Consider the following 22,885-nt stretch of genomic DNA (forward strand, 5'->3'; position numbering starts at 1 on the left):
ATGGGGCGGGGAGTGAGGTTCCAATGTTGAGCAAACACTTGCCCTGTGCTAGACTCTGTATTGAGAGCTTCATAGGCATTATCCTCCTAATCATCCTGACACATAAGCTGTTATTATTCCCATTTGACAGAGGAAGAAACTGGGGTCAGAGAGATGAAGCTACTTGCCTGGGATCACCCAGTTGGGAAATGTCTGGAGCTGGATGTGAACGCAGAGACTTCAAGTTCTATTTGCTGTTACTAGGTCATTTAAACTTGAAAAAGCCCAAGAATGACAGGTTGGGGTTGGGGCAGGCTGAGTGTGTTGTGGTTTCAGTAGGGCCACATGGTGACGAGTTCTCATGGAACATTGCCATGGATCCTGGCATGGCAGGTTTCTGGGTTGTGATCATTATCCTTATCTTTCCATAATTCATGACTGCATTTTATAAACTCTGATCCATCAACCTCATTGCTAACTGGAGAAGAAAATAGTCTCCATTTCTTAGAGTTGCTCTTCCTCAGTGGCAACAGAGAGAGTGCTGGTCCTACAGGTCAGGGTCCTGCATGTTCCAAGTACACATCCAAGGTGTATTCTCTGGAGACAGTTCCTCAAGCATTTTTTTTTTTTTTCATCCTCTACTATATACATGTTCCTGGAGGAAGAGATTAGCAATGGCCCCTGATTAGATTTAGGGCCAGTTGTTTCTTGGGATGCTTGGTGATATTCTTTCTCTAAAAAACTTTAGCATGGGCAGGGCTGGGGGTGACGAGCAAGGTGTTGAGATCAAAATTGAAGAAGGGGGGCAGAGACCCTCCTGGACTTTGGAGGGTTGGCTCTGACAGGAGGCAAGTTGCTTTTCCTCTCTGAGCCTAGAAATGAGGGCTGAAGCTAGGTTTGGTTGTGCCATCATGAGAATCAAGGAAGGATTGGCTTGACCAGGAGAGAAGGAAGCCCAGCGTGGTCCTGGGTGAAGAGTAGTTCTCCATAGCCTCTGTTGGGTGATCCAAGAATTGGGGAGTGTGCCTTTGAGCCCAGCACTTAAGGGGATGGGCCTTTGCCTTGGTTGTTCTCCCAATAAGACCAGGATCTCCTTGAGGAGCCTGATCTTAGGGCTTGGTCTTACTCATGTCTCTCATCTCTGCTTCTGATCCAAGGCCTGGTAATTGTTGGTACTCCCAATATCATGGGACCCAGCAAGGCCCCAGAATCTGGCCTGCTTCCCACACCAGCCACATCTCTCCCCATTCTCCTCTTGCTTGCACTTATCACATCCTGGTCACATCTGCCTTTCCATTCCTCAGATAAATCAAGCTCCTTCTTCACCAGACCTCCCTCCCTAAATGCTGCTCTCTCTGCCTAGAACACTTTCCTTCTTTACTTGGCTGATTTGTCTGCATTGTCAGTTTCCAGTTTAAACACCACTTCCTCCAGGAAGTCTTCCCTGATTTACCAAACTAGGTTAGGCCCCTTGGCGGATGCTCCCTTTGTACACTGTACTCTTCTGTCCTAGTACTTATGTCTCTAATTAGAGATTCACTTGTGTGAATAATTGATTCACTTCTTCTACTCCCCAACAAGATGGCAAACTCTGTAATGGAAAAACTATCAACAACTTCTGTTCTGGACCTGGTCCATAACAGGTATTCAATAAATATTTGGTAAGTGATTAAGATTTTCCACACCTCAAGGTGAAAAGTATAAGGAACTGGTGGGAATGAAGGTTCCCTTTCTAGCTCTGGCCACATAGCAATTCAGAGATAAAGTAGGTGGTGCTACACCAAACAAACAGGCTTCGTTTTGCACTTAACTCAAGTGAATTAATGAAGACATTGCAATTGGTTGCTTTTTATGTGTAGAGAAATTACCTCTGTCCTGATTTGCAATATCTATGCTATTTTGGGCTGTTTTTCTCTTTTGGGCCTATTTATATTGGAGCAATAATTTCACCATTTGGCTACGCAGAGGCCCAATTAATATTACAAATATGGTCCCATAAAATTCACTTCTTGACATTAGAACGTTTTGTTGCTAATTACTCTCCAAGGTTTTTAATTTCAATTCCTCCTTGGTGACTGAGTGTAGAACTTCAAGGGCACAGTTATTTCCCCCGAAGGGAAAGGAGAACTAAGTAATGCCAAGTTTCTATCTACTTGCCCTTCCTTCCTGTGGGGTATTTGTTTTTCATGCCTTCTCCTCCCCTTTTCCTGGCCAGAAACAAACAACAAACAAACAAAACCCATTTTGGAACAATGATATACATTTCTGGGAAAATAAAAACACTCATTTGCTAATGTATTCATTCAAGCAATATTTACTGAGCACCTACTGTGTGTCAAATCCTGTGTGCTAGGCATTAAGAACACCAAAAATAATATAGCATGGCACTGTCTTGGGGTAGCTCGAAGTCTTGAGTGGGCAGGGAGTCCTGAAGAGCCTGTGACATATCTGGGGGTACTTCTCACGGTAGAGCTTGATAGACACAGCCCATCCACGAGCACCACATCAGTCCCAGTGGTTGAAATCAGGGAGGTTTTGGGCATTTTTCATTTGAAAATCTTGGTTAATCACAGGGAAACTGCATTTTAATAATATTTTGAATGGGTTGATAAAATAGGAACAGATGGTTAAAGTTTGTCATTTTAGGGAAAATAATGAAATATTGCACTGCTTAATCTGTCTTTTTCACACTCTTCCCTATCCCTTCCCCACCGTGAACATATTCAGATGTAGAAAAATTTAAAGCAAAATACTAATAATATCGTCTTAGTCACTTAGGTCTCTTTCCTGAAAGGACCCCAACTTTGTCAGCCAGTTCTGTGTTAACCTACTCTGTTAGCCCTTTACTCCAATGTTGCCTCCTGAGAGGAGAGTTCCAAAATGGTGTTGCGTTGGGGTGTTGCTTTTGGGGATGCTTGTGCATCTCTCTGCCATGAAGAAAACTAGCTTTGTAGATGCTCTATTAACCAGAGTAGACTCACTCCTAGAGGATCCCAGTGGGGCAGAGATGAGTTGGGAAACAAATGTTTCTGAGCCTCCTATCCACCTGCCCCTGGGCTGTTTATGTGCATAAGTCCTAGTTGCAAGCACTGCCTGATCAAGAGAGGGCAGAGCTAAGTCTACCATCACCTGTACTTTGCTTAGATTTGCCACCATCATCTGTACTCTGCTTAAATTTGCCTCTATTACCACTGCATTTCTCTGAAAATTTCCCACCATTCTGCTTGGAAAGAGTATCTGATGAGATCAACCATGAGAGAAGGAAGCGAATGCTGCTCTTGCACCATGGCCAGAAACTCTTGGGAGACTGAGCATCGTGTACCACTTGCCTACTGCTCACCGACTTCAGTAGCAAGAGCCTGCAGGATGCTCCTGGATAAACATCATCTTTGTGGCCACACATTGTTTTATGAGCTGAGTCATCAGACTGGCTGGCTCCTTAAATACTGCTATCTGATTCTCCAGGCAACAGAAAAAAAAGGGGAGAAGATGTGAAGTGTAGCTCATTGAGCTTTGTAGAAGAGTGCCAGTCTTGTTGTCCGAAAGTGATGGGGGGATTTATCATTATGATGTTTGCTTGTGCTAAAAAATTGATTAACTTAAGTTCTATTTAAGTGAAAAAGATGATGCTGTCTGCATTTCTTGTATGTTATATACACAATGTTTGGTTATGGGCTATTTTTAATAGCCACCAATCTTGAACAACTTCCTGTTGAAGACTTGATTCCTTCTTTAGTCAGCAAGTTGCAATTTATCATCTGAGGTAATGAGTTCAATCCAAAAGTAATAGTGACATGTTAAGTCAAACTGTTTGCACACTTGTTTCTTAAATAGCAAACCATGTTTATATTTTACATAGCTACTCAATAAGATGTCTCAATGAATTTTTTAAATTTAATTTTCTTAAATGTTTATTTATTATCGAGAGACAGAGAGACAGAGCATGAGCATGAGCATGGGAGGGGCAGAGAGAAGGGGAGACACAGAATCTGAAGCAGGCTCTAGGCTCTGAGCTGTCAGAACAGCCTGACACGGGGCTCGAATGCACAAATCGCGAGATCATGACCTAAGCCGAAGTCGACACTCAACTGACCATCCAGGCGCCCTGATTTTGTTTTTAATTTTAGAGATAGCGACAGAGAGAGAGAGAGAGAGAGCACAAGGGAGAGGGACAGAGGGAGAGAGAGAGAGAGAGAGAAAGAGAGAGAGAGAATCTTAAGCAGTCTCCATGTTCAGCCTAGAGCCCAACACAGGGCTTGATCCCATGACCCTGGAATCACGACCTAGGCCAAAATTAAGAGTCAGATGCTCAACCAGCTGAGCCACCCAGGTGTCCCATCAATGAATTTTTAATTAAAGCCTATATCAAGGAAATTTACTCTTTTTAACTCAAGTTTCTCAATTGGGAGATTTGTGACTTGCTGAAATAAATTTCTCAGTTTTCTTTTCCAACCTACTGCATTATGATCTCAGGTAACATACAGGTAGACCATTCACCCAAGAGTATATGTTGAATTCCTGTTTGATGGTAGGCATTATGATAGTCTCTGTGTGGGGTAAAAATAAACAGAGCAATCTTTGCCACTTAAAAAGGAAACATCAATGTGCAAGGCAGACCCATCTGATCTCTTGGAGGAAAGTGGGGTGAGTAGGTGCTACAGGAAAGGCCCTCGTGGGAGAGCAAAATCTCCTTTTGCCAAGGGCTGTTGGGAAGTTTAAGGGAAGAACAGCCCTTGGAGGGTGAGGAGGATCCATGAGTTTCAAGAGAGGAGAATACATGGGTTGAGTGATACTGTATGCAAAGGCCCAGCCAGAGCCAGGGAAGAGTAGCTGCTTGTATCTAGAGTTGGGACACCCCTGGGGACTTCTGGGAGAGCAGTTTCTGGAGGTGACAGGGTCAGAAAACAGATCATCTGAGAGTCAAATGAATTGCATTAAAATAAAGGGATTTGGAGTGGTTGATTATTCTTCACAGTCATCTAGAGGAGGAAGAAAGAAGGAATGGAAGCTGAGGGTACCAACAGGGCAGATGTTGTTGGTACCACAGAAGGAGCCTATGGAACAGAACTGGATGAAAATGGAGGGCAGAGAGCAACAATGGGGCGGGGATCCTAAGAAGGAGCAGGCAGTGAAGCTGGGTGGTGGTGAAAACATAAAGAAGTGGATGGAGAAGAGGGGAAGGCAGGGTGCCAAGGGTCCTGATTTTCAGAGGCAAGTTGAAGGTTGGCTCACATGTTGGGAGGGGTGTGTGTGTGTGGGGGGGGTGCAGTGAGAGTGGACTGACAGTATGAAGAAGGGCTCAGAACAGACGCTGTGGGTATATGAGAGCAGGTGTATATCTCTGCTGAAGCCTGATTCTCCATGATGTGCTCTTTTGCTTCAAGAAAACAATCTAAATTTAGTACAAAGAGCAAGACTGTAGGAGTCTGAGATTTATCAGATGCCCCCTTCTCACCTTGGCCCGTTTTCTTTTCCCTTTACCAGTTGGGATTAATGCATTCCCATCCCTGAGCTGAGGTGTGCAGTTGTTGATTGGGAGTATCTTTGTCTGGGGAAGCTGTCATCTAAGATGAATCCAGACTGGGAACAAGAGAGTAAACTTTGGGAAAACCAGTCATTGGGCTCTGAGACTGTGATCATGTACATCAGCCAATGGAGTGGAACTAGGAGATGAAATAAGAGCTTTAAGTTTGTTCGTTCAGAAGGTCTGTATAACTTGGCCCACTTGCTAGATAGCTCCCTTTTTGGGAATGTGGGCTTCATTACATGGTGACATTCCAGGGTGGTCATTGGGCAGGGGTCTTCTGGGAACAGTTAGCTACATAAATAAAGATAACTCCTTTATTATGTTCTTGGACTCCCCCAGCCCCTCAGTGTATGTAGCTCTTGAGAAACTCAATCATTTACAGAATATTTTCCTAGTACAGGAGTGTGCAGCCTTCATTGGTGGGAGGAGTGAGTCTATAGGTCAGGATTTGGGGATCTGTGGCAATAATCCAGGTGAGTTTAGTCAGGCCTGGAATGAGTAACTAATCATAAAGGGCATTATGAAGAAAGAACCAATAAGATCTGTTGATTACCAAGATATTGTACTAGTCTTGCTTCCTACTCAACAGGTGCGCATCAGGTGTTAGGTAGGTGCTGAGAGTGACTTTAGCCTGGAGCTTGCCTTTTGGGAGCAGTCTTAATGGGAAAAATAAGGCACAAATGCACACAGCTGGAATCCTAGGCAAAAGAAGGGGAGGATCCAGTCTACTAGCTGCAGGATCTGGGAAGCTTTCCTGGAAGTGATGCACTGATCCGGGCTTGGAAGAGTGTTCAAGGATGTTCAGTCAAGTGAGGAGTGACACCAGGGTTTTGTCTGGTGACAGATGCTGGTGACAGAGATGGATAAATATGCTGGGATTAGGGCTGGGACCACAATGTGATCCAGGTGCAGGTTAAAGAAGTCCTGCAGTTGCCAGGATTATCCTGATCTTTGGAGAATGGTTGACCTAGGGTCACAAGGTGATATTTGCAGAAGTAAGAGGGAACAGATTTTGGGGGGGAGGAAACAAAGGAGGAAAGTTTTGGGACTGAGCCAAAAGTCCGAATAGCCTATAAGGCAGAGACCTAGGAGGAGCAGAGGCGGTGCCCAGCGCAGGATCCCAGATCCTAACAAGGAAGGGTTTCCTTACTAAGAAGGCTACTCTGATTGTTCACACTCCAAGAATTTACCGCATAGGACAACTCAGCGAAACAAGAACCAAGGAGGCGGTAGGGCTTCGGCCTAGAAGGCATCCCAGAGACGAAGAGCGAGGGGCAACAGTGCCCCACCTTGTTCTCCCGCGGCGACCCCACCTTTCGGGTCCGGCGATACGCAGGGTGGCTCCCAGTACCTTTCCGGGATGGGCAGTGTCCACACTGTGGGCGACACTGGGATGGGTCTGAAAACGGTATCCTTCCCTCCTCCCTTCTCGATCCTCCCTCTCGGACAGAGTCCCGCGGCAATCTCGCTGTGCCAGGCAGGAAGCACCGGACGCGCAAGCCTCTAGCGGCCTAGGGCCTCCCACCTGTCCAGCCCGCCTCTACCATCACTTGCTACCGCCGAGGGCGGGGGTCCACGGAGGAGCTAGGTCTGACCCCCGCGGGGCCGTCCAATCGCCTCTCGCGGATTTCCCTCCGCTGGCGCGCGACGGCGGCGCGTGAGCTCGCGCGCGGGCTCGGGGGGCGCGAGCCCGGGCAGCGCGAGCCCCCGCGCGCCGGGAGTGGCGCATGCGCGGCCGTCCTGCGAGCCCGCTGAGGCGAGCCGAACCGCGGCGGCGCCGGGAGCAGAACAGCGGAGCTGTGAGGGACCGAGCGGCGGCGCGGGAGCAGCGGCGACGGACAGGTGGAGAGACCTCGCCCGCGCCTCCCGGGACTGCTGGGCCGCTCGCGGGAGCCTCGCGGTTCGGACGTGGCGGCAGCGGCATCCCGGACGGCCTGTGAGGGATGCGCCGCCCACTACCCCGCGCCGCCTGACCGCCCCCGCTTCGGCTTGCGGTGCGCCACAGCCGGGCCCGCGGCCGTCCCCGCCGCGCTGTCGCCCGGCCGCCGCGCCCGCGGGGCCGCGCCCGGCCCGGCCATGTGGACCCCCACGGAGGAGGAGAAATACGGCGTAGGTAGGTGAGGCTCCGGCCTGGCCACAGCAGGGGTCCCAGGGACGCGCCCTTGCTCTGGGCCCCGTAGCGGCCCCGCCTCGATTCGCGCCCGCGCGCTCCCGCCCCTGCCCGCAGGCTGCGCGGCCTCGGCGCGGGGCGGGCGCGGCGGGGGCGGCGGGGGCGGCGGGGCGTGTGGCGCTGGGGTGGGAGCGGGCCTCCGGCAGTGGGGAGGGCGGCAGGGGGCGCTGGCGGTGCGGCCTCGGCAGGTGCGGCGGGCCGGAGGGGCGGGCACGGTGGGCTGGGCCCCTGTGGCAGTGTGAGGTTTCTGGTGTGGGGTACAGGGCAGTTTTACCCAAGAAGCCAAATCCTGAGAGTCTTGTTTTCTCCGCACCCAATCTCAGTTTTAGCGAGTTTCCGCACCTGAGTTGCTGAGCCCGATGACTGTTTATTTTTTGGACTGGAACCTTTCAAATGGATAAAAAACGTTGACATCATTTTTCCAGCTCAAAATTTTGTAGACATTTGACTGCAAGTGTTTGGTCTGTTTTAATTTGTTCTGCATTCAGTATTAGAAATAATTACTTCACACTGGGAAGTGTTTTTGGACATGTCTCAATGTTACGTTTAGTGTGTGTATATAGTACGGTGTCGTTAAAAACAAAAACACCAACAAACCTGCTTTCAGGTGAGACTGTTATTCATCTTAGAATCCTCTTTTTATCTTACAAGTGTTAAACTCCAGAAGCTAAATGATTCTTGTAACATTAAACTTCTTTAAAAAGAATGAATATTCAGTAATACAAAGGGTTGAATGTTAGTTTTCCTTTTAATAATGCTAGTGTTTTGTGGCAATAACATGATAGAGCTCAGCCACAATGCATTATTGTAAGTCCTGTGCCATCTTATTGGGTTAAAAACAGATTTAAAAGGTTGAGTGTACAGGTTCCCCTACCTCCCAACTTGTAATGGAAAACTATGGATGGGGAAATCTCTCTAAACATAGATTTTTATTTCTCATGTTTTTTTTCACCTCAGCTCAATCAAGATTTAACTCACAGTTCACTACGAAATAACTTAAAAAAAAATTTAATAAGAAATTTATTGTCAAATTGGTTTCCATACAACACCCAGTGCTCATCCCAACAGGTGCCCTCCTCAAATGCCTATCACCCACCCTCCCCTCCTTCCCACCCCCATCAACTCTCAGTTTATTCTCAGTTTTTAAGAGTCTCTTATGGGAGCGAAATAACTTTTTAAACTGGCAGTAGTAACAAACATTTAGGAATACAATCAGGCAAGTTATGTGAAAATTGAATTTATTGAAATTTAAGGACCTGCAGAGAGATCTTCTATGTTGGTATAAAATCCTGTTTTGAAAGGTAACTTTCCAAAGTTTTTAATTAGCTGTGCTACAATGGCATGATAGTATGCTAGCATGGAAGCGATAAAAGAAGCCCTATTGCTTGAGTCTCTGTTGAGAAGGAATTGGGAAATGATGCAAAGAGCCAGGATTTGCCTCTGGGGACATTTTACCTTTTCTCTTAGTTCTCTAAATACCATATATATATATATATATATATATATATATATATATATATATATATATATATGTATATATTTTCCATGAAATGAAGAGTTGATGGTTTATCTTCTCCATAACTTGCTTTCAGAACTGCTGAACTAGGATAACAAATAATTGATGTGAAAGTGGCACCTAAGTGATAATTCCTTCTGGGAAAGAATCCTTGAGTAGGAGAGTTAGCAGATTTCTGAGTCCTGGCTTCTCTTTACTGGTGTGGTGGGCAAGTTAATATCATTTTCTTAATGTGTAAATTGGGGATAATATTTACCTACAGGGTTGTGAAAATCAAATGAAAGCATACCAGATGCTTCATAAATGTTAATTTCTTCTTTTCCCTGTAGTACTCAGAGTAATAATAATACCAGGTATTTCCTCTGATGTGTTAGTTCTTAGAAAGACACAGTGCAGGGTAATCAAGATAGGCATATGTGAATCTCCAGGCACTAGGATTTGGTGTGTGATTTAATCAGGAAGATGGAATGAAATTCTTGCATTCTTAGGACTGTGGGTTTATCTTTAGAAAAATGGTTATTTCCCGTGGAGAGGACACAGCATTGGGCACAGGAAGGACCTAAATGCTTTGTAAATGAGAGATGTTGTTATTCTGAAGATATTAGCAGTTGTGATTTAGCGTACTTTAGATGCTTTTCCTGCCAAACAAGGCATCTCTTTTCCTACTTTCTCTCACAGCTTTGTTCTACTGTCCCTTCCTCAGTTATGGTCTGAAAGTTCTTGTAGAAATTGTTCAAAACTCAGGGTACATCTCTTTCTGTAAGCACGTTAGGACTCTTAGGCTTTTTATTTAGTAAAATCCGGTTCAGCCTATAAAGTAGCTTAAATGTTATACTTACAATAAGAAAAATAGTCAATCAAAAATAGTGTGTTAGCTGCATTATTTAATTGCTAGTTTGAAAATCTATTATCATTATTCCTAGGAGGTAGTATTTTGAGTTTCAGCTTTGATTTTTATGACCAACTTGGAGCATAGGTTTCTATCTCTGCTTGCTTTGCTAATCCATAATCCTTACAGCAAGGAGGGAAAACTTGTACCTACTCCCTACCAATTTGGAGAAACTGCTTGGATGTTAGTGAGGGAAAAAGTCCCCTGTTGCAGCATTGCAAAGGATTTTTTTTCCATTGCAGCTATTCATCTGTATTTGACATTGGTAAGGTGTTTGAGATTCTGTAGAAACATTTTACTTTAGCTTTTGTTTTTTTTTTTTTTTAATACAGGAATTCTATACAGGTTACAACATTTTCAAATTATTTGATTTATTCACCTAGAACTAGGTGATAAATGAGCTTCTATTCATTGTAATATTCTGTGGTTGACTTTAGAGGAAGGGGAGAAAACTGTTCTTTTTTGAGGTTTAGTCTTGGGTCAGTCACCATGTTGCTGGGGATTCTTACTTAATGTTATACCATATAGAGTCCCAGAGCAGTTCTAATGTTATCTTCATCATACAGATGAAGAAACTGGATCTCAGAGGTGGTTAGTCCTTTTTTGTTCTTCAACAATTGAATATTCTCTTTATTTTTCTTCTTGGCAATGGGCAATATTTTGTGATACGTTTGGCTTTTTTGCTATCCTTCTTTAGTATTAAAGTGGCTGTTTTTTACTGAACCCGTTAGCCATGTTTTGACTCTTTATGTCTCTTTCCCTCTGAGATTCTGTTTTCCTTTCTGTTGCCATGAATGCTTAGAAAGCCCTGTATCTTTCTATTCTTTACTTTACATTTCCAAGAAGCTTCCTCTTCTAAAATGCATTAGGTGAGAACAGTCCACCTATTTTTGTGAAATAGTTGTCTTTTCCCATATTGATGGCACCCAAACTACCCAATATAGAAACCAAAGATCAAGAAAATACTTTTCTCATCCTCTGACAGCAGCAGCAGCAGCAAACACTGATAACAAAACAAGAATGTTTATAATTAACTTCTAAAATAGAATAGCAGCAAAAGTTTGAATACATATGTACTAGTTTGTCATCTTAGGGCTGGAAGCTTGCCTCAGGTCATTATCTTGTTTATTCTGCTGTCATAAGGTAATTTTTTTTTAATAACTCAGGGCATTTGTTGTTTATTTCCTAATCCACACTTAGTAAATAAACCATGACAGTTTTTCCTCATCACCAACCAGAATACCTGATATTTTAGTTTTGTAATGTTATATTTATTTTTATCTTGTATAAAAAGTAATTCATATTTTCTGCCTTACTTTTACCAGATTTCCTTTTGCTTGATTTTTCCCAGATAGAACAAAAAAACCCTTTAAAAAAAAGCCCTGGGTCCTTAAAAGAAATTTACCTTGTAAAGATCCTGTGGTGCAGAGGCATCTGAAGGCGGAGAAGGAATAGGTTGATGAAACCAGATTGGAAAGAACCAGTGATCACAAAATTTCACTAAATCTGTTGGTAAATAGGCTAAAATAGGCTACAGTTCAGCGAAATAGTGCAAAGGCAGTGGGCTTTTTAGTTACTTGTTCCATGAGGGAATCCCAGTGTTTGAAACCTCTGTAAGGGCCCCATACCTCTCAGAGGTAAAGGCATCTACTAGGGATAGAGAATATATCATATACCCAGGACTTTATTTTGTTTTAAAAAATGAGGATGTGCTTGATGTTTTATGATTGGGGTTTAGTTTTTACAGGGAGCTTCCACATTATGATTCTACTTGAGCCTTACACCATAATATGTCCTCTTCCCTCTTTTTGAAACAGGTGGGAAAGAAACTTTAGCTGAGAGGAGTTAGGGACTGATCTAGGGAATTTAAGTCAGTTAGTGCTGAGTTGAGATTTGAACGTAGAACTTTGGGAGTCTAAGCCACAGCTTCTTTTATTACATCATGTTGCTTCTGAAAGGACTTTGTCAGTAGTGTATATCTGTGGCTCAAAAGATAAGGCATTCTTGTGGTGCCTGAGTGGCTCAGTCAGTTAAGTGTCTGACTTTGGCTCAGGTCATGATCTCACAGTTCGTGGGTTGGAGCCCATGTCGGGCTCTGTGCTGACAGCTCAGAGCCTGGAGCCTGCTTCAGATTCTGTGTCTCCCTCTCTCTGCCCCTCCCCTGCTTGCGTGCGCGCTCTCTCTCTCTCTCTCTCTCTCTCAAAAATAAATAAACATTAAAAAAAAAGACTACATAGTATTTATTGTTCTTCTAATTGTAAAGATTTGCATTGGTAATGAATACACATTTAGGACATGACAAGTCAGAAGCACGTTTTTAAAGAGCTCTGAAGGATATGTTCGCTTTTTTAAAGATACTATTAGCTGAGAGGAAAGAAGTTGAGTTTGGCAAATATTTATTGAGTGCCTTTTCAAACCAAGAGGTCTTTTTTTTTTTTTTTTAATTTTTTTAATGTTTATTTAAAAAACATTTTTTTTAATGTTTATTTATTTTTGAGACAGAGAGAGACACAGCATGAGCAGGGAAGGGGCAGAGAGAGAGGGAGACACGGAATGTGAAGCAGGCTCCAGGCTCTGAGCTGTCAGCACAGAGCCCGACGCGGGGCTCAAACTCACGAACTGTGAGATTGTGACCTGAGCCGAAGTTGGACGCTTAACCGACTGAGCCACCCAGGTGCCCCTAACGTTTATTTAGTTTTTAGAGAAAGACAGAGTATGAATAGGGGAGGGTCAGAAAGAGAGGGAGACACAGAATCTGAAACAGGCTCCAGGCTCTGAGCTGTCAGCACAGAGCCCGATGTGGGCCTCGAACTCACAGACCGCGAGATCATGACCTGAGCTGAAGTCGGACACTTAACCGACTGAGCCACGCAGGTGCCCCAACATTTAAAAAATACATTTTTTTAAATGTTTTATTTATTTTTGAGAGAGACAGAGTGCAAGCAGGGGAGGGGCAGAGAGAGAGGGAGACACAGAATTGGAAGTAGGCTCCAGGCTCCGAGCTGTCAGCATAGAGCCTGATGTGGGGCTTGAACTCACAGACCATGAGATCATGACATGAGCTGAAGTTGGATGCTTAACCGACTGAGCCACCCAGGTGCCCTACCACTTAATAGAAAAGTCACTATGCAACAATATTCTGTAGTCTATTCAAATATTACAGTTCATTTTATCATGCAGTGTTAAGGGGCGCCTGTGTGGCTCAGTCTGTTGAGTGTCTGACTTCGGCTCAGGTCATGATCTTGCGGTTGATGAGTTCGAGCCCTGCCTCGGGCTCTGTGCTGACAGCTCAGAGCATGGAGCCTGCTTCAGATTCTGTGTCTCCTCTTTCTCAGCCGCTCCCCTGCTCATGCTCTGTCTCTCTCTGTCGCAAAAATAAGTAAACATTAAACAAAAATTATCATGCAGTGTTAAAAGAGAATGTGCTTTAGAAACATTAAACTAAATTGTAAACATGACACCTTTTTCTGTTTAGCAATTTTAGACATATTTGGAAACGTAACAGTGTCAAGATAATGGTCATTGAAGTTAGAGGTTGAAAGTACTTTATATATATTCATATCATATTTTTACATTGGTGCTAATTTTTATTTTTAATAGTTTGTATTTTGAATCTTTCTTTTGAAATCTGTGTCTTTATTCTTGATGATAAGAATGATCTGAAATTATTCCCAGTGTGTAAGCATTATTGGATATGCTATATTAGGGTTTTAATTCTAACATTATGCTTTTACTCTAATGAACAAACCTGTTTATGATTTTGCTCTCGACTCTTGCATAACCCCTTTTGACACATTTTGTATGGAAAAGCAAGATTTTTTTTTCACATAAAGCCTCAAGGAACTTAAAAAAGTCTTCAAAAATACATTACCATATTATTTTAGCTGTGGTCCAGGTACTTGCAGTTGATTTGCTATATCACACAGTAGGATACTCTAGTAGAAATAATTACTATGTTGGGAAATGTCATTCAGAAGCTTCCTGTTTTCCTACTTTTCTGCAGTGGAATAAAATCTCAGCCTCCTGCTTCCATCTGTTTCTCCTTCTCTCTTCGAAACTCATTCATGAGCTCTTACTCACTGGTGAGTGAGAACCAAAACTGATGGAAGAATTAGTGTATGATGAATGCAGAACTTTGTATTATAGACTTAGTAACATACCTCAGATAGATGTGCATTTGGCCTTTATTCAGATTCATCTAGTGAAAAGCCCTAACCACTTTTCGGGACAGCCCTATTTTATTGTTTCGAGAGCTGTAATTCGAACATTCTTCCTTACTGAATAGACTCCCTATAATTTCTTAGAAGTCTGTGTTCTGTGCCTATATTTAAATAATTTGCCTCATAGCCCTTCAGTAGTTTATAACATTTTAGAATTGTAAGGCATTTTAGAGATACATGGGTTTCAGGCTCTAGAACTAAGTAAGTCTAGTTGGAATAGCTGACATTCATTAAGTGTTTACCACATGCCTAGCACTTTCATGTTATGGCTCAAATTTGCTTTTCAGCCTCATCTGCTGACCTACTGGTACTTTATAATTTAGTGGAACTGAACTTTCACCAAGTCTTTCAATCTCGACTTAATTACACTAGTGCTGTCATGTGCCAGGACTATTTGTCACCCATTAAGTACTTGTTATTTACTGCATCATGTCTCATTCATATTATTCCTTTTATGTGGGGTCTTTTACCTCCTCCATCTCTCAGAGTTTTTCCTGCCTAGCTAGGCTCCTTTCATATATTGTTATCTTTGTAAATCTTTTTAGACCCTTGACCCTCTCTTTCTCCAATTAGATAGATTTTGTTCTTTTAAGTTCATAAAACTTTGTACCTTATAGTGGTATATTTATTTTGTCCTCTTCCACTAGACTAATGTGTTTCCAATTTTTTACTATGCCCTACAATAAGAAGTACATTTAAAGTTGCTATCTCTGGGGTGCCTGGGTGGCTGTAGGTTCGGCTAAGTATTTCAGTTCAGGTAATGATCTCGCTGCTCGTGGGTTTGAGCCCCACATCGGGCTCTGTGCTGACAGCTTTGAGTCTGGAGCCTGCTTTGGATTCTGTCTCCCTCTCTGTCCCTGCACTTATGCTCTGTCTCTCTCTCAAAAATAAATAAACATTAAAAACAAAATTGCTATCTCTTGTGTGTGTATCTACACATACATAGACTTGTATACACATATATGAAAAAGTTAAAAGTTTTATGATATAGTACTGTGTACTTTGTACAGTGTACTCTGATATTTTCTGTTAAGTGAGAAGTATTGGTGGCAGCTCACTCAATGGATCTTGTGACCCATGGTTAAAAAAAAACACTGCTTTAGGCTATAAACTCTTAAAAGTAGGGATTGTGCCAAATTTATCTTTGTATTCTTGGCAGATATAACTCAGTGCCAGGCATGTAGAAGGTTTTAAAGCTTGATTTTTGGACTTTTGAGCTACCATCTCACACTAATTACTCATACTGAAGTTATAGCAATTAAAACCTAGATTTTATTTTACATGAACTGAAGTCAAGTCTCTTCCATCCTGAACTTGTACGATTGGTAATAAATATAAATGTAAAATTATTAGTTTTATTTAAAAAAGATTTTATATTTATTTCCATTACATTTCATCAAAGGGGAGCATATTTGATTTACCCCTATTGGTCCTAAGTTGGTAGGGGGCTAAACGTATTTGGCTCAGCAGTACAGCCTGTCAGGTCTTTTTGAAGTTTGAATTTTCAATGTCACATACTATTTTTTCTTTGAACCTTTATCTACCCAATTGACAAATTTGTTTTCTTTTTCCAAGTGGTTGGTAAAAGGGTTGAACAGAATCAGAAAAAAATGTTATCTAGTGGGAAATGTCTAGTTTATAGACAAATATATTTTGCTATTTTGAACACAAATAATCTGAATGACTTATTGACATTTTATGAAATTGCCAGCTGTGCCACTTTTGTGAACCTATTCGTGTTTGGGATTAGGGTGGGCTCATAGCCAGATTGTGGTTCATAACCAAGGGGGAAAGATGTTGCTAAAGAGGTCTGTGTGGCCTTATATTTAAGTGTGGAGAACAAAGAAATTATAGCACTAGAAAGATGTTAAGTCCATTTTCATCTTCTGTATGAAATTTCATGTACATTTCATGTACAGGAGGAAGGGTGGCCCCAAACTTTTCTTGAGTTTTGTTTTTGATATTCTCTTCACATTCCCTATACTCTAGATATGCTGGACAACTCATCCTTTTTCCAGACAGGTTTATAACTGTCCTACCTTTGTCACTTTGCTTAGATTCTTATACTATGACAGGAATGCAATGATTACCTTTCTCTGCCTGGGAAATGGCAACTTAAAAAGCTCAAATGTCATCCCTTTGATGCCTTCCCAGCTCTGCCGGATATAAATAAGCACTGTTGCTTGCTCCTACAGCAGTTGGTACCAACCTTTGGTATGGCACTTATCCCTTTAGATGCTTAATTACATCTCTTTACCTTGGGGAATTAAGCTTCTCTAGGACAAGGGACTTTATCTTCATGTTTGTAACCCCAGGACCTAGCAAATAGTGAGTGATCAATAAATGCTTAATTAGGATTCCAATCTAGTGAAGAATTTTATTTTGCTTTGTTAATCCTTATAGTATTTTATTTTTTTCCCAGTAAAAACTTTTAGTTTTATTAAATAATAGTTAAGAAAATCTATGCCAAATGGAGCTATGTTTTAAGTAGTGCTATGTTTTAAGTCAAATGCTATGAATCATTACCTTTCACTGATCAAGTGACCTTCAAGGTGTTTTACCTCTACAGAAGCCTTCTCCTTAGTTCTATAAACTCACAGTATGTCCAGGATTGTTTATATAAAACTAAACCTTAATGAAAAATAGTTTCTTTCCTCTCTTAATATTCTTTTTTAAAAAATAATTTACATCCAAATTAGCGTATAGTGCAACAATGATTTCAGGAGTAGATTCCTTAGTGCCCCTTACCTATTTAGCCCATCCCCCTTCCCACAACCCCTCCAGTAACCCTCAGTTTGTTCTCCATATTTATGAGTCTCTTATGTTTTGTCCCCCTCCCTGTTTTTATATTATTTTTGTTTCCCTTCCCTTATGTTCATCTGTTTTGTCTCTTGAAGACCTCATATGAGTGAAATCATATGATATTTGTCTTTCTCTGACTGACTAATTTCGCTTAGCATAATACCCTCCAATTCCATCCACATAGTTGAAAATGGCAAGATTTCATTCTTTTTGACTGCCGAGTAATACTCCATTGTATGTATGTATGTATGTGTATGTATGTATGTGTATATATATATATATATATATATATATATATATATATACACACATGTATATATATACACACACACACACACACACACACACACGCCACATCTTCTTTATCCATTCATCCGTCGATGGACATTGGGCTCTTTCCATACTTTGGCTGTTGTTGATAGTGCTGCTATAAACATTGGGGTGCATGTGTCCTTTCGAAACAGCACACCTGTATCCCTTGGGTAAACACCTGGTAGTGCAATTGCTGGGTCGTAGGGTAGTTCTATTTTTAGTTTTTTGAGGAACCTCCATACTGTTTTCCAGAGTGTCTGCACCAGCTTGCATTCCCAATCCTGATAGTACTTTTTTAAATTTTTTTATTTTTATTTTTTAATTTTTTTCAATATATGAAATTTATTGTCAAATTGGTTTCCGTACAACACCCAGTGCTCATCCCAAAAGGTGCCCTCCTCAATACCCATCACCCACCCTCCCCTCCCTCCCACCCCCTATCAACCCTCAGTTTGTTCTCAGTTTTTAAGAGTCTCTTATGCTTTGGCTCTCTCTCCCACTCTAACCTCTTTTTTTTCTTTTTTTTTTCCTTCCCCTCCCCCATAGGTTTCTGTTAAGTTTCTCAGGATCCACATAAGAGTGAAACCATATGGTATCTGTCTTTCTCTGTATGGCTTAATTCACTTAGCATCACACTCTCCAGTTCCATCCACGTTGCTACAAAGGGCCATATTTCATTCTTTCTCATTGCCACGTAGCACTCCATTGTGTATATAAACCACAATTTCTTTATCCATTCATCAGTTGATGGACATTTAGGCTCTTTCCATAATTTGGCTATTGTTGAGAGTGCTGCTATAAACATTGGGGTACAAGTGCCCCTATGCATCCTGATAGTATTTTAATTTTTTTTTTTAACGTTTATTTATTTTTGAGACAGAGAGAGACAGAGCATGAACGGGGGAGGGGCAAAGAGAGAGGGAGACACAGAATTGGAAGCAGGCTCCAGGCTCTGAGCCATCAGCCCAGAGCCTGATGCGGGGCTCGAACTCACGGACCGCGAGATCGTGACCTTGGCCGAAGTCGGACACCTAACCGACCGAGCCACCCAGGCGCCCCGTCCTGATAATATTTTAAAAGTCAAGCTCTAAATCTGATAATATTTAGTTGTTAGAATTTTGTGCCATCATGAATACACTTTTTTCCCCTCTTAGCCTTTCTATTTCTTGAGCCTGTTAGGAAGGTTTACTGCTGAGTTCAAATGACTGACTTTGGGTGGCAGCCTTAGAATTCCAGTATGAATCGATTTCACCTAGAATTTCACAGTTATCACAACAATGATTCAGAAGTCTTGTAGCAGGTAATTGGGTGTAGTTTGAAATTACCCCAACAATTCTTCTTTCATTTGACACCTTTGGGGAAGCTGTGTTTTGGATGAGTGACTTTTCTAGAGAACTCAAGGTTAAACCTTTAAAAGCACCAAGAAAAGATTTTGTCTTTTTGTTGTTGTTGTTGGAATTTTTTTCTGAAATGTAATGTATTCTTCCCTGTATTGTGAATTCAGTATGTGGAATACATTTAAGCTTTCTCTTTTTCTGTGTAATAATTTTCCTTTTGAGTACATTATATATGTATGTTCATTAGAGAAATGTCAGTAAATATAGAAAAATACACACAAAAAGAAAATAAGGATGATATCTTACTTTTGGTACCCACACATAATCCCTCTCAACATATTAGTGTATCTTTCTAGTCTTTTTCTATAAACACATTTAAGTAGACATTTTTAAATAAATTTAAGGCCATACTGTATATATTGTCCTATAATCTTTTATTTTAAATGTATTATACTATGAACCTTTTCTTATGTCTGGCATGTTCATTGTTTTAATGACTGCTGTTCCATAATATGGATATACTATAATTTACCTAGCCTCCTACTTCTAAACAGTTGGTTGCTTGAAACTAACTATTGCCAGGACAGTGAGGGTTCTTATTTCTCTGTACCCTTGTCACCTTAGGACATTATTTCCTCCACAGATTTGCGTTTTTCAAAAATTCAAAATTGATACATGCTTGAAAGGAATAAATCTTTAAGCATTGCAAAAATAAAGTGTTCCCTATTGCCAGTTCAACTTCTTGGGCATCAGTTATTTAACTGAACTTTCTGACTATTTGATATTATTAATAGAAACAAATGATTATGATGCTAATGCAGTGATACTTGTTTACTTCCTCACTGAAATCCCTAATTCTACTTAGTGATTCTCTTGTTTGCTCCTTTTCTCATCTGATTGTGATGCTCTTAGGGAATTTGGGGTGATATGTGGGACTCTGACTCACTATCAATGACTTGAAATATGTATTTAATTTTTTTTGTATCTCTGTACATTCCTTTTCTTGGTAGATACTTTGAGTATTATCCTTTTCTTTTTCTTACTGGTTAGCCACTCATTGCTGTTCTGTTTCTGTCCCCAGCTATACACTTGCAAGCTAGAACTGAATTGAACTTGTTCAAGGGAAATTGGGTAATCAACTGTGTGAAGAACTAAAGTGGCTTCTCTCTTTTTTGGAGTGAGATTCAGTGCCTTTATGATAGATTCAGTCCTGCTGAAAGAACTTTCTGACTCATGGTCAAGATGGGGCTCTATAGGAAGGCTCATCTTTGGAACAGAGGCAGTGCTGTGAGAGTGACAGAACCTGATGCATATTTGGTCTGTGCAGAGGGCACTTTCCCTGTGAATGGCTGTTATAGACATGACATGACCTGGTAGTGCTGCAACCATTTTGTTGTCATGAGGAGAGCCAGGAAGGAGGGGTTTTGTTTTACTTTTAGGTCTGGGAAAGGGATTAAAAAGCATTATGGTTTGAGGGAAGGAACCTTTGGAAAATAAAATCTTTTGATACATTTAAACATTGAAATATTAAACAATTTTTAAATGTTTATTTTTATTATTTTTTAATATGAAATTTATTGTCAAATTGGTTTCCATACAACACCCAGTGCTCATCCCAACAGGTGTCCTCCTCAATGCCCATCACCCATCCCCCCCCTCCCTCCCACCCCCCATCAACCCTCAGTTTATTCTTAGTTTTTAAGAGTCTCTTATGGTTTATTTATTTTTGAGAGAGAGAGAAAGACAGCATGAGCAGGGGAGGGCGGAGAGGGAGGAAGACAAAGAATCCAGAACAGGCTCCAGGCTCTGAGCTGTTTGCACAGAGCCTGATGTGGGGCTCTGTACCATGAGATCATGACCTGAGTCGAAGTTGGATGCTCAATGGACTGAGCCACCCAGGCGCATATTGAACATATTGAAATATTTAAGCTCTAATGAGACAGTGGTATATGACTATAAGTAATGATACTGTGTTTGTCCCACAGAGCACTCATTGTTTTTATTGATTTGCTTTCTCAGATGCTGTAGCAGGTTTCTGTGTTAGTAATGATCTATTTTTTTTTATTTTTATTTAAAAAATTTTTTTTTAACTTTTATTTATTTTTGAGACAGAGAGAGACAGAGCATGAATGGGGGAGGGGCAGAGAGAGAGGGAAACACAGAATCGGAAGCAGGCTCCGGGCTCTGAGCCATCAGCCCAGAGCCCGACGCGGGGCTCGAACTCATGGACCGCGAGATCGTGACCTGAGCTGAAGTCGGCCGCTTAACCGACTGAGCCACCCAGGCGCCCCAGTAATGATCTATTTTAATTGGTCAATTCTTCACCTCAATATTTAAAAATTATTTTTATTATGGTAAAATACATTTTACTCATTTTAAGTGTACAATTCAGTGTCATTAAATACATATAAGTTGTTGTATAATCATCACTATTCTTTATTTCCAGAACTTTTTGATCATCTCAAACAGAAAGTCTATACCTCTTCCTACATCTCTTGGAAAACTTTATTTTACTTTGTGTCTCCATGAATTGGACTATTCCAGAAACTTTATATAAATAGAATCATACAGTATTTGTCCTTTTGTTCCTGGCTTATGTTACTTACAGCATAAGGTTTTCAAGGTTCATTTGTGTTGTAGCATATTTCAGAATTTAATTTCTTTTTATGACTGAAAAATATTCCATTTTATGTGTATATATGACTTTTTTTATCCATTCATCTGTTGATGTACAATTGGGTTGTTTCCATCTTTTGGCTCTTGTGAATAAAGCTGCTGTATGAACACTGGTGTGTAAGAACACTTAGTGTGCAGGAAGAGTCCTTTTCTTTTTTTTAATATTTGTTTTTGATAGCGAGAGAGAGAGTGCACACATGCATGTGCACAAATTGGGGAGGGGCAGGGAGAGAGGGAGGGAGACAGAGGATCTGAAGCAGGCTCTGCGCTGACAGCAGAGAGCCAGATGTGGGACTCAAACTCATGAACTGCTAGATCATGACCTGAGCTGAAGTTGGATGCTTAACCCAGGTGCCCCTTGAATCCTTATTTTCAATTCCCTTGGGTATGTACCTAGGCTTGGAATTGCTGGATCAAATAGTAATTCCATGTTTAACTTTTTGAGAAATTGCCAAACTGTTTTCCACACCAGCTATGCCATTTTACATTACTAGCAGCAGTGTGTGAGGGTTCCACATCTCTACCAACATTTCTTTTTTAAAAAAAATTTATTTATTTAAATTCAAGTCTGTTAACATACAGTGTAGTATTGGTTTCAAGAGTAGAACCCAGTGATTCATCACTTACATATAATACCCAGTGCTCATCTCAACAAGTGTCCTCCCTAATGTCCATCACCCACCTAGCCCATCCCCCCATCCAGCTCCCTTCCAGCAACCCCTCAGTTTGTTCTCTGTGGTTAAGAGTCTCTTACGGTTTGCTTCCCTCTCTCTTTTTCTTTTTTATCTTATTTTTCCTTCCCTTCCCCTATGTTCATCTGTTCTGTTTCTTAAATTCCACATATGAGTGAAATTATATGATAATTTGTCTTTCTCTGACTTATTTTGCTTAGCATACTACACTCTGGTTCCATCAACATTGTTTCAAATGGCAGGGTTTCATTCTTTTTGATTGCTGAATAGTATCCCATTGTATATATATATACCACGTCTTCCTTTTTTTAAAATTTTATTTTTAATTAAAAATTTTTAAATATTTTTATTTATTTTTGAGAGAGAGACAGAATGCAAGTAGGTTAGGGGCAGAGAGAGAGGGAGACACAGAATCTGAAGCAGGTTCCAGGCTCTGAGCTGTCAGCACAGAGCCTGATGCGGGGCTTGAACCCACGAACCGTGAGATCATGACCTGAGCTGAAGTCAGGCGCTCAACCGACTGAGCCACCCAGGCGCCCCTATTTTTTAAAATTTACATCCAAATTAGTTAGCATATAATGCGACAATGATTTCAGGAGTAGATTCCTTAGTGCCCCTTACCCATTTAGCCCATCCCCCTTCCACAACCCCTCCAGCAACCCTCAGTGTTCTCCATATTTATGAGTCTCTTATGTTTTGTCCTCCTCCCTATTTTTATATTATTTTTGTTTCCCTTTCCTTATGTTCATCTGTTTTGTCTCTTAA

General features: G+C 41.4%; 1 protein-coding gene across 1 annotated transcript in view; it reads left to right on the forward strand.

The window, feature by feature from the left end:
- The first annotated feature begins 7,555 nt into the window (after nt 1–7,555).
- DOCK3 (dedicator of cytokinesis 3) overlaps nt 7,556–22,885 on the forward strand; it is a 595,846-nt gene continuing 580,516 nt past the window's right edge. The window contains exon 1 of the mRNA XM_042929498.1: nt 7,556–7,619. Coding sequence (XP_042785432.1) covers nt 7,583–7,619 — 37 coding nt within the window. The 5' untranslated portion in view covers nt 7,556–7,582. The remainder of the gene's footprint in view (nt 7,620–22,885) is intronic.

This window comes from Panthera leo, chromosome A2 (assembly GCF_018350215.1).
Source record: "Panthera leo isolate Ple1 chromosome A2, P.leo_Ple1_pat1.1, whole genome shotgun sequence".
Lineage (NCBI taxonomy): Eukaryota > Metazoa > Chordata > Mammalia > Carnivora > Felidae > Panthera > Panthera leo.